Source organism: Neodiprion pinetum, chromosome 1 (genome assembly GCF_021155775.2).
Source record: "Neodiprion pinetum isolate iyNeoPine1 chromosome 1, iyNeoPine1.2, whole genome shotgun sequence".
Taxonomy (NCBI): domain Eukaryota; kingdom Metazoa; phylum Arthropoda; class Insecta; order Hymenoptera; family Diprionidae; genus Neodiprion; species Neodiprion pinetum.
The window spans coordinates 11,630,720-11,643,561 of NC_060232.1; the positions used below are offsets into that span (position 1 = coordinate 11,630,720).

General features: G+C 40.3%; 1 protein-coding gene across 3 annotated transcripts in view; it reads left to right on the top strand.

Annotated features, from left to right (window-relative positions):
• stumps (DBB domain-containing protein stumps) overlaps positions 1 to 12,842 on the top strand; it is a 75,285-nt gene that overhangs the window by 14,532 nt on the left and 47,911 nt on the right. For all 3 annotated transcript variants that reach the window (XR_011176963.1, XM_046637313.2, XM_046637312.2), the window contains exon 3: positions 2,901 to 3,752. Coding sequence is in view for 2 of the 3 variants with exons in the window: in XM_046637313.2 (XP_046493269.1) it covers positions 2,901 to 3,752 (852 nt within the window). In the remaining variant the exon portion in view is untranslated. The remainder of the gene's footprint in view (positions 1 to 2,900; positions 3,753 to 12,842) is intronic.

Genomic DNA, 12,842 nt, shown 5'->3' on the forward strand with positions numbered 1-12,842 from the left:
AGTTCTTTTAATAGCAGGTAGACGACTAAACCAAACCATCGATCGAATTTCGATCACGCTACGGTACAAGCAATAGAAATATCATTTGAAATATAATCGTGCAAATGGCTTCAGGGTTGATAACAAATTGTTGCGCCCGCACATAAAATATCCATGATAAATATTCTAATATTACGGTAAAATATGATAAATTATTGTACAATTTACAATTAGATTGAGTCGACTGCTTTTTAACGAATATTATTTATAGGTTCGAATGGAAGTATTGTACTAAATCTGGAATCATTTTATGTAGCAATGTTTCTGTAGCTGGCACATTATTTCACATTTATTTGCGTAGGTTCGTGTCAATTGTTTCAGAGAATTAGCCATTTTTCCAACGAAGAAAATAGCGATACGAGGGTGTTTTAGAAAAAAATACTTTGTGATTTTCCACAATGGCACTCTCTAAACAGTTTCTTCAGGTTAAAAGAAAGGTTCTGTCAAAACATGGGCGTTCTACGTTGTGTGAAAGATTGCGCCCAGTTGATTTTTTACTTTGATAAATTATTTAAAAATTTATGAAGTATCGTGATTAAATTTTTTTTTATTGCTTACTTCAATCATAATATCAACTTACGTCACAAAGAAGACCCAAACTTGTAATGTTAAGTCTCTAGCTGATGTTTGAGAAGTGGATCGAACGACGTTTTCATTTAATAATAAAAATTAATATTCACTCTCATAAAATAGTTATAATTTAATATGAACTTTTAATTTAGAAAAATAAGATTCCCGGATGATATATTGTTGTGTCACGAATTGTGATCTTTGGGTTGAATATAAATGTCAGGAAAGAAATAATAATTGAAGTGCTACGTGTTTTTCAGAAATTTAAAAAAATGTGAAAAAAAAGAAAAATCAAATGAGCGCGACGTTCCACATACCGTAGAACGCTCATATTTTGACAGAATTTTTCTTTTACCCCAAACAAACTTTTTAGGGGGTGCCATGGCGGAGAATCGTAAATTATTTTCATCTCAAACACCCTAAGCGATACATTTCGACCAATTAAAGAACAACAGATTCGACTTTTTTCGAGTTTGATCTGATTCCTCAAACGTTAATCTTTTCGGTCATATGCTGTTCACCGTGAGAGATGAGATTTTGTAAGAATCATTCATTCTTATACAAATCATGAAAAATTAAATTAATTAAGACCTGTCTACGAACGACAAAGTAAAGACGGTACCTTGTTGTGAAAAACTGTCGCGTGCGGACGAGATTTTTGTTGCATATAAGATACCTATCTGGTTTTAAAGCTTATCGGAAGTATACATCGTACCGTTAGACTGAGAAATTTATACCAGCGTATATATCTGGTAGAATTGAAAAAACTATTACACGTTCTAACAATGTGCTTTGACTCACCTATTCTTTTAAGAAACTCAAGAATGACATTTATCTATGATAAGATGTGAACAACAATTTTCAATTACATTATGTAGCTCGAAAAATGAGCCTACAAATTGGTGAAAAATGTAAAAGATGACTTGCATAAAATTCTTCTCGTAAAACAGCAGGATTTTCTTCGGTTAACTTTCCACAACAGCTGATTGTCATGATTATTCGAAGTGCGTCACTTGGCATATTCTGTTTTGATAAAAATAATCTAATTCATCCCCAGCATTAGTGTTTTTAATAAACTGTAGGTCCGTTACAAGTTTCTATCGAAGCGTTGTTAAATACTATAGGAATAAAAAACCCATTGCTCGAAAATCACGTCACTGCGTGAGATACTGTGAAAGTGTCTTTTAAATTCACAACTGATTCTAGCGGCGGCAAATGCCCGTCTGGACTAAATTATTTATGCAAGACATGATGGTTTTTACTTTCCGTTGTTTGACAATATACCGTTAGGGATCTTCACCGTTTATAAAAGATGTATAAAGCATCTCTGTATACAAGATTTTCATTTCTACCGCGACCACCAACCCCAGCTAACCTGCCCTTCACCTCTTTCCACCAATAACAAAAGAGGCCCAAAGAAGGGGTCAGAAAGGGTAAAGAGATACAGATGGCGGCAGTGTACTTCCGGTCCTGAACGTAGGACGGACTCTTGATTCCCAGTCCTCAACTCCCATGGGGGTGGGAGGAGTCTATTATCACGTCCGGTGCCCCGCCACCCGGTAGCATAGCCCGAGCCCAACCCAACTTGACAGAGCCTAAGCCAACGAAGCCTAACTTGACTGACGCAAGTCGGCGGAGTGAGATATCGAGAGAGAGAGAGAGAGAGAGAGAGAGAGAGACAGGAACAGAGAGAGTGGGGGTGAGAGAGAAAGAGAGTCAGGTATAGAGACTTGCGACGGTTCAGGTTTTGTCTAGTCTCAATCAGACGCCTCTTGGCGACGGTTCTCACACGTAGATACACATACGTGAAGTACACGTGGTCAGATTACGGACTAAGTCGAAGTGGATTCAGATCAGCGTGTTTTTCTCGACTAACATACCAACGAAAGTGCGATTAGACCCCCCCGGTATTCTTGGAATATCAACTAAGACGCGATCGTTCTCTTATCGCGACCATGTTTTGACAGCTGATACGACAGTTGTCGAATTCTTCCGTGCGCGATACGTAGCGTACACGTGTGTGGATAATACGCTGCATCGTCAGACCACACTGTGTTCAACGAGTACGAAAAAGCCCAATCTGAAACGGACGATTTTCATTTTCATCCATTTTTTTTCATAAACGGTATTCAGTTGCGGTCGATCAAGTGATCGGAGTGCTTCCGAAGTCGATCCTTCGATCGTACTGAGCAATGCGCAAGACTCGATAGTGGCGCCAACCGCGAGGTTCGCAGCTGCGCAGAAATCTGATCGCAAAGAACTCGATCACCCAGCCCGACGTATGTTCACAGATAACCCAACGTACTTTTCGGTGGCGGGACCCGGTTCTTCATCCGGCGGGGTCCCCACGACTTCCTCGTCGCAGCCGAGAAGCCTGGCATCGTTCTTCCGCCGAAAGGGGGACAAGATGAGATCGACGACGTCGGCGAGCGTCGCGCCTACCTCAACAACCTCGACCAATATCGCCAGCAACGCGATCCAAATAATCGACAGGGCGAGGAGCTCATCGACGCTACCAGATGATCAGATCCTGGCCCAGACCGGAGGCCAGTCGCTTCAGCCAGGCGGCACGACGCCCCAACGACGCAGCTTCAAGAACTTCTTCCGGTCCGTTAGCGCCAATGCTGACCCGGAGAAGACCCAGCAGTTCCTCAACGGCGACCCCAGGCCCTCTGACGTAGCCCCACCGTCACCCTACCTGCCCCATAGGTCCCACTCGCACTCTGAGAACGACAGACGCCGACCCGGGAGGAAGAAGATCCTGAAGTCAGCGAGCGAACTTCTGTCCAACGACATGGTTTACTGCGGACTCGCTGGCGAGGATGTCGTCATCGGCCAATCGACGGCCGATCCTGGCGAGGAGGTCTTTCTTGGAGCCGAGGACGCCAGGTACTACAACGTGTCGGCCACTCTTCCCGTTCCTGGATCAGCTGCTGCTGGTCGGAGGCGACACTCGATTGGCACTTTCTTGAACAAGACCAACGGATCGAATCAGTCGATGAAGAAGGTCATCGAACCCCTCAGACAACCCGACACCATGGCGCCTCCAGTTCCGACTGTTGATGATGAGACTACCGAACCCCAACCACCCCAGGAAGCCAAAGTTTCACGCCGACGACGTCACAGGAGCGCTTGCGGCAAGGGTGAGTCGATTTTTTAATTATTTCAAAGTTTGAATGTCTTGCTTCAATTAGTTTTTCTACACCGCCGCCCAGTCTTGTAGCGTTATTCTACTTATGCTACCTGCATAACCTTTGAAATTACATAAGATGCTATAAAAGTTGGCGCCCAAAGAGGTAAGACATGGTGGGACGCTTTCTATCTGAGCCATCACATTTGATATTTTTTCCTAAAGTGTCCACAATAATGCACTCGAAGACAGTTCAATGCGTGGATTTGGAAATCGTATTATCGTGCTGATCATCATAGACAGTTGTTCGGTGAATTACTTACTTCTGCGTGGGAACACATATTTTAAACAAATTTCCTTACGGAGTGCCATCAACTTCTGTAATAAAATTCATATTTTGATCAGCTTGATCATAAACAAATCACACAAGCATGAAAAAAGCTCGGTCGCACTTTTCTATACGTTCTCACGTACCTCACCCTGTAGTTTAAACTTTGGTGGATCTTTAAAATCAGAAGCCATAAAACTTGTAGGGTTATCTATAATTGAAACGTTCAAGAAATTTGCACATTGACATTTTCACCGCTGTTTTCCAGATCTAATTCAAAGATAATACTCATTAATCTATGTCTATGGCAAATTTGCGAAAGTATAAAACCTTGAAGCTGAAGTTTTTTGTTACCAAGTGTTTAAAGTAACAGTATGTTACGTTAGACATTTATTCGATTGGATTACAATGATAGAATCGATTCATTTTTCTTTGCTTATATTTTATTTTCCAGTCTTTCGTTTAGCTTCGAAACTAGTTTGACCTCTCTTTTATCCGTGATCAACATCAACATCTGTTCGCTGCCATAATTTTCGTACATACGTATCTACTCTTACTGTTAATTATAAATCTCTTAACAAAGATAAGATCCCCTTCGGGGAATCATTGCGTAGTTTTGATGAACGATCATAGCAATGCAACTAAAATATAAAACAAGCAGCAATAAAGTGACAGGCCGCTGATCAGATCCGTTTTCACGGTTTCCAGCCAATGAACAATATTTTGGCACACTGTGCCCGTATGCTCTGCAATCGACCGGTGAAGAGTTTGTTGATTGACAATGAGACTGGTCTGAGAGATAGCCGCACACTGCACTCTATGTGTAGTCTGCCTTGCGGAGATCGCGCGTTGAATGGACCACCATCACAATATTATAGAGTCTAATGAAGTTTCAATAAAGTAATTAAACGCGAGCGTCGGATCCTCTTGATGCATGATTTTATTTTATTTCTTTTGAATCGCCAACAATTACTGTCGCATGTCGGTAGAAAGGCATAAGTGATGTACAGGGTGGTCGGTTTCTATGGAAAAAGGATGTAATTATATGACTAGAAAAAGTCTTCTACAAAGACTTGTAGGGTTGTGAGGGACAAAGATGATGCCATTTTTGAGATTTTGTCATACGAGTAACGTCTAATTCTGGATAGAGAACGAACAGCTGGGTGGCACTTGCAAAATCTCAACAATGGCACAATTCAGAAGTTGATCCATATCAGCATCGTTTTTTTCCTTTAAAAATCTACGGATATTGTACCAGACTTTTTCCTCTATCTCTTTTTGTTTTTGATAAAGAATATTCGATCATAGAATATCGAATTACTACTCGAGTTAACGTCTGACTTATCCGAAATTCGAATTGGTTTTTGACTTCAAAATATTTTGAACCACAGCGCAGTGGTAAATCGTTGAAATAAAAAATTAATGATCGAAACGCTGCAGCAGCACATCGAAAATATGAAGTAGCCAGTCGAATAAATTCAGTTAACGAATCGATAATTGGTTAGGTATATAAAATCTAGATTAATTAGATTTCGTAAAAAGTGATCACGTTATAAAATATGATTGCATGTAGATATTTTCGATTGTCTTTTACACCGGAAGAGAATTATTAGTAACAAGTTACCTCATTTTCCTATTCATAACTTGTTTCATCCAACTGTAAGCAATACTTTTTTGGATGAAATAGAATTCACTTGAATACAACAAATTGATCCGAGTTGATAAACTTATAATTTCACTAGATACAATACCGTTTTTGGCTGACGAAACCCTGTGACTATCTAATTAATTCGTATTTTCTGTACCTCCCTTATTATTGTTTCAAACTTATTATAAATATAAATTATTTTTCTGAATGTTGAATTGAAGCAAGTGTACGTTTAGACATACAGACATTATCTGACGACGGTATGATCCGTCGTCTGCTACAGTTTAATGCGCATGCGCTACTGTCAGAGAGCAATTGTTGGCCAGGGTGACCAACCGTCACGAACGTACCTTAAAAATTTTGACAGTTGTCACTGGCAGTTGTGTTCGACACCGATAGTTATGAAAATTTTTCAAGTTATGTACATCATGGCGACCTATCACCTGATTTTATGACGGTTGGTCACGCCGAGGAACAACTTCTCTAGAATTTAAGCGCATGCGCATTGAATTGTAGCAGACGACGGACCATTCCGTCGTTAGATAATCACTGCGTATAGGTATGTTTTCCTCTCTTCGATGTAATGTACCGAGTTCGGTTGTTATACGATGCTCCAAGAATAGTTAATAATTTCAAAGCGTCTCGGATCAGTTGCTCGAAGAATCGAAAAGCTCGACCCCAGCAATCCAACGGTTTTCAAACGTAGGTACCCAAGGCAATAAACAGTTGCATTATACATTCATGAAAAAAGTTTATCGTATCAAATTACAGCGCTGCAGTAGCGTACACCGCGTTTATACGTATATAGCTGAAGCGGGACCGATGATAGAAAAGCCTCAAGGGTTCGTTCCTGGAATACTAATTAGACTTCCGTGGTAACGGGGCGGTATCTTTCGCATCTACAATATAGCCGAAGATGCATCTTCTACGGTGCATGCGCGTACGGTACCGGCGGGTCTTGGGGGGCCAAGGAAAGTGAGAGAGAGAGAGAGAGAGAGAGAACAGAGAGAGAGAGAGAGAAGAGAGAGAGAGATGGACTGCTGGTGGTGGCAGGGCGCGGGAGGACTGACGACTTCCGGCGACACCGGAAATCCCCTCCCAACAGCTGCTCGCAGCTCGTTTTCTCGTCTTTCATGTACGAATACCTTATACTTGTTTATAACGTGCAATACTCATCCCAACTCCAACGAGTAGGTACTGACTGAGTTATACCATTTTTGGTGCAACAGCACTCGGATCCAGCCGCGGAATCAGGGAACCAGGCCGAGAGTTTCAGAATCGCTGGAAAAAGTTGAGGAAAATTATTGAACCTGATTTAAAAAATCTGGAAAATTTAGAGGCACAGATTTAAGGTACTATGAAATAACAAAGTCATATTCTTACTGACTATCTGATACCCGCTTTGGATGTTTAAGGAAATAACGTAACATGAGGTTTTTTCAATGTAAGTTGCAAAATATGTTTGAAACATTTTTTCAAGTTTTTGTAGGACCGGTCTCAAGCCTTTCGTTCTCAAACAATCATCGCAGGCTGCAACACTTTTGACCAATGTTGATAATTGTATAATGTAAATTTTGGAGAATATTTTTGACATATTCTGAAGCTGTATTGTGGTGACTGTTGATAATTCTTTGAATATATTTAAGGTTTATTTGTTTGAGAATGATGAGATACTGTTCTGAATTGAGTAACGTTGTGGGATTATGGAGTTGATTAAAAGCAGGCAAATCCTGTAATCAGCCGTCGTGTATTTACCACTGTTGACATCTGGAGGCCCACAAAGGTGGTCACTAAAATGCCAACCAGAAATATTCTACACGTTTCCTACCACGTGTTGCCTTAAAGAAGTACCTAATTTGGTCAACGCAACAGCCAGACCCTCGGATTCTTGACTCGTAAGGTGATTGTAAATCATATGTCAAATTCGTTTTTCCTCATGCAAAAAATGCCGAAAGGAAGCGCATGAGATCAATGAGATTATAGAGGTTGACATTAAAGATGAAAATTCATGTAGGGAGAGGAGGACAAAGAAACCTTAACTTCAAAATCAGTGTATAATTGATTGGGAAAATGAATGTCACCAGAATATGTAACGAAGAACATACAATAACATAAAATATTTAGGATTCGACAGGGAAAAGAAGATGAGAGTGTCTGATTTTTTGTAAGTTGATTCCCAAGGTCAGGTGCAGGTTAACTTGATGTTTTTAAATGGAATAATATATTCTTTTCACCGGCATTTGAGAGGTTATCAAATTCTACATCAAAAAGTACTAAGGTTGGAAAAAGGGCAATTGCTTTGTTTGTATCGTATTTCATTTATTTGTTACCAAAAAGTAGCGTCAATTTATTTTCTACTTTCTAATTTTAGTTCAAATGCTTTCGTATGTATTTATTCATAAATATCTGAGAAGTGTCAACGGTAAGAACAATCAGAAACAGAGTTGTAAAAATAATAAATTAAAAATAATACATTTTTCATTATGAAAGTAAATAATAGCATTACTCAAATTTTTTTACTATTCCTTTCATTCGTTTTAGATAGATCAGAAAGTATAGATGAAAATAGTATATTGCTTTACGAGTGCAGAAAATTAGCGATTTCTGATGAGCGTGAAGTTGACAACGTGAGCTGCTGAAGCAAGTGCTGCGTTCAATAATTTATCAAGACTTCTATTAAATTAAATTTCGAAATACGCATTTTCTCCAACACCTACTTAGAAAATTTGATTTTCGAAGTCTGTGGAGCGTGCGAAAAGTGCTACAATTCCGAACAGTGCTGTCAGACACCGTTTGCGCATGCGCACAACGGAAATGCTCGATTGTATACACTGGAGCTATCTTTGGAGCATGCGCACTTTGGAACAACTTAATTTTACCCACTCTGTCATGAAGCTTAAGTTAACAAACTTGAATTTTGCGCGCTTTCAGTGGCACTTTTGTCACTTCTAAAAACAAACTTTCCTTCGCAGGTATTAGAAAAAGTAGCGTATATCGCACGTGCGGATTGGCGATATCCTGATCAGCGATCGCCTTGACGGCTCATGCTACAAACTTCACATTCATCGGAAATCATGCAATTCTAGTATTTATAACAATGTAAAAAGTGTGCTATCATTTGCACAGCAAAACGTTCAGCCTCTGTCGATTTTCTCAAAACTTATTGTTCGTTAAAGTGCAACAACCAAGGTCAAAGTGCGTGCATTTCTTCCGCAGCAGTACGCATATACAAAGTACCGTGTAATAAATGCGTACGCATCTGATGTTCACTGACAGGAAAAGCGCCAGTTCCGCTATACCAACTTCCGGCACGCATCTCGAAATCTACGCGTGCCCGACAATCATACAAACTTCTTAAAGCCGACGTGGTTTCGGAACATTTTAATAGCCGTACGTGCAGCGTACTTCATGGAACACTACGTGAGATGCCCTATTACTGTTTAATCGAACCCTAAAAGTGTTTCACTGTCGATGCAGCATACTCGAAGGGAAACTTTCTCCATTGTGTGCGTCCGCTTAATAAACGATATCCACATATTTGACGCCGTATCCATTTCCGGCTCACTCAATTTTCGCGGAATCGAAGCATGTTATGATTTCGGTGCATATAGGTACGTTATTGGTACATGGATATCGAGAAAAGGCGTATGGAGGCAGTCGAAAATAACTCTTCCGGTCTCCCCGTAAATCCTAACGCCGGACACAATAGATTGAACACAATCAAGCTTCGTTACGCACTTGCTTCAATTTCTGCTCCCCCTTTTCTTCTCTACCCTTCCTCATGGATTCCTCAATGTTTCTGCCCTGATTCTCTTGAAGTATACTTATACATTTGTTTTGTACGGCAATTCTTGTAGTTACGGTCCCGATGCATGTGCGTGATCTGTATGATTTCTGACTTCCCTTCTCGGTAGAATTCTCTTTGCTGAAAAATGGCCTAATGGATGAAACTAGAAACTACACATCAGAAGCTCTAGATTTTTGGGGGAAAAAATACTCGTAGAAATTTCAGCAGAATCCGTGGTCTATAAGTCTGACTCTCCCTGTAAGTTCAATAGCTCTCACTTCGAATATTAGATCTTTGATGCCTTACACAATCAGGATCAACGGTGATTTTTGATAAACGGAATCCGAGGTAGAGATCGCGCCGTTTACGTATGTCGTATAAGGACGAGAAGTTGCATGATCTATGAATCCCACATACCCGCGACGCAATACTTACGCGTACCTAAGGCAATGTATAATACAGATAGACCTAGGCCTGCTTTAATTTATGTAAATAAATACGGGTACGTGTATACCTATACGTACGCACATGTGCGTACGGACATGTGTGTAGCTACAGGCCACAGCGACAGACTTCGCTTCCGGCCGGTAAACGTACAGCAGCCGGATGTATCGCTTGTCTACTGTTTTTCTACGCCGCGTAAAACTCTTTTTGCTGTCCCTGCAGAAGCCTGCGGATCCCACATACCCCTTTTCGAGATGAATATGAGGCACTAGACTACGTGGTACCAATAAACGTGCGCCTGACAGGGTAAACCGACGTGTGGGCGAAGCACGTTTTGCGTACTGATTTTTATGAATAAAATGAAGAATTCAATGGCAGTAACAATTTTTGGGGAAACTTCATCTTCAGAGGACCGATCCTCGAAACCAATAAACCACCCCACGTAGGCATTCGTCCCTTTATACTATAGTAGAAGAGTTCTTGAGAGAGTCTCACGCCCATCCTCTTTTTAAAAATATACGTATAAATTTTGGGGTAATTATGAGGTAATTTTGAATTATTTTCCTCTGCAATCTGCATGAGTTATTGAATTTCCCCAAAGAAAATCAAGCCAACTAATCGAGACACTTGCTCTGCGTTCTTGGTGAGTAAAAAATTGCAGTTCGATTAAATACGGGGAATCTGGTTGTCGCTGCTGCAATATGTATTAGAGTAAATAAAGTTGTGATATAGATTGCACCACACTTACTAGATAAACAACATTTCAATCATTATCATTCCAATTTGAAATTTGAAAGAATTCGCAGTGGTCTCCGTTTATATCCTCCCAATATAGCTTGAGTAAAAGGATGACAAAGTTATTTCGGAAGTAAAGGGGTAGAGGCAGCGGTGCAATGCAGCGGAATAAAGCGCCGCTGTGCTGAAAGCGAAGGAAGGCGTTAGCTACTTCCGCAGTCCTCATAAACAATTAACTCAAACAAACTGTTCAGTCTCAGCACGGCAAACGTAATCAAATGCTGCACGTGCTCCATGTGTTTCATTTTTAATTGCGCCAGCAAATTCTTGCAACGCACGCAGCATACAAAGGAGTAGACGGATTGCAAGTCATTACAAATCTGGCGGCATCGATAAGATAAACTAACAAATCAATGGTACTACATCTTTTTCTTCTTTTTATCGCTATTGCAGGCAGAAAAACAGTTTCAGGGTTACGGAACAAATTTGATGTTATACAGTCGATCGTAACTACTGTCGTTTATCTTATATAATATTTAACCACGTCAAGTCGAAACTTCAGCAGGAATAATTCAAGTTTATTCTTTATACGACATTCTAAAATAATCGACTATTCCAGATTATTCATTTTAATATGGTTTGGATCAATTGATTCTTAATTACTCGTATGAGGAGTGATTGTGAGAAAGCTTCATAGACAGTCGGGTGAGAAAATCTGGATTTTCGATTTGAGCATTTATGGTAATCTTAGGTTCAACACAAAACCGGCATTAGCTATAAGCGGGTCAAAGCACCCTTTATTGCAGAAATTGGTAGTATCTAGCTATCCCTTTGAATACTAGGTTAACTGCATTCAAAATAAGCACACAACTTTTTGCTACCATTTAGGTAGAGTATGCTTGGCTAACGACAGGATGTTCCGTCGTCTGCTATACTTAAATACGCATGCGTTACAGTCCGAGAGCTATCGTTTGCCAGGGTGACCAACCGTGACGAACGTAACCTCAAAAATTTTAACAGTCCTCGCACGGAACACTCCGTCTATTAGAAGTTCATCCACAGTTCCATAAAAGATCCATATCCATGATGCATCTCTAATCGATATCTACAGAAATCCACAATATATACGGTCAGATTAAAGCCAGTGATAGATATCCATTGTTTGTCTCTAAATATTTGTGCACGTAAGTGGAGGTAGCATAAACAACCACCAGGCGGCCAAAGGTCGCTCTCCTCTCTCTAGCCATAAAAGAGAAATCCATATTATACAAATCCCTAGAAATTCAGTTCTTGTAGTCTATATTGCCTAAGCTTTTGACTTTTTATCTGGGATAGAACAAAATGTGCACATAACAGTGTCTAATATTGTTCATGATCTGTCCGTTAGAGGTAAATGTTCCGTGTGCGTTGTCGCTGGCGGTTGCACTCAATATCGACAGCTGTTAAAATTTTTGAGGTTAAGTACACTTGGGGACAATGAATCTGAGACAGCTAGTTTTTTACACTAGACAGTTATGTTGGCAACACAGAGAAACATACACCGCCATAGCGGACCGAAGGCGAAACAAACTCAGTCTCAATAAACATAACATAACCCACGACCGTCGAATCTAACCTTAGAATACGTGTCAATCCAACGAATCATTATCCCTGCGGCATCTTCCGATGCGTTAGATCGCGATTGCTTGGCCCAATTGGGGTTATGGAAGTCAATATGAAAGTCCTCGTCGAGGAGTGGAAAATCCTGCAGCTATAGACCGAATTTGAAATCCCTATTGAAAATTCAGGCATAGATACAACCGAACAGCGTTGAAGCTTCTCTCAATTCAATGAACAACTTACGCACATCTAACCCTCCCATCGTCCGCTTGTGAGAGACTATTTTTGTTTTCACAGACCTCTACCGTACTATTTTTATGCAAGAGTCGTTTATTTTCGTACACTGTCTGCATTTTGTTAGTTGCTCACAGTGATTATCTGCCGATAGAAGAGGCTGGGATACATGTACCTGTTTTACAACATCATTCTAAAATAAATTTTGGGCTTTACACATTAAACCGTTAGTTTAGTTGTGGTTACATTTCACCAATAACTTCAAATCACAAATGTTGTGGATCTGTCTAGTTCGCGCATTGATTACCTCTATCATTGTGTAGTTTTA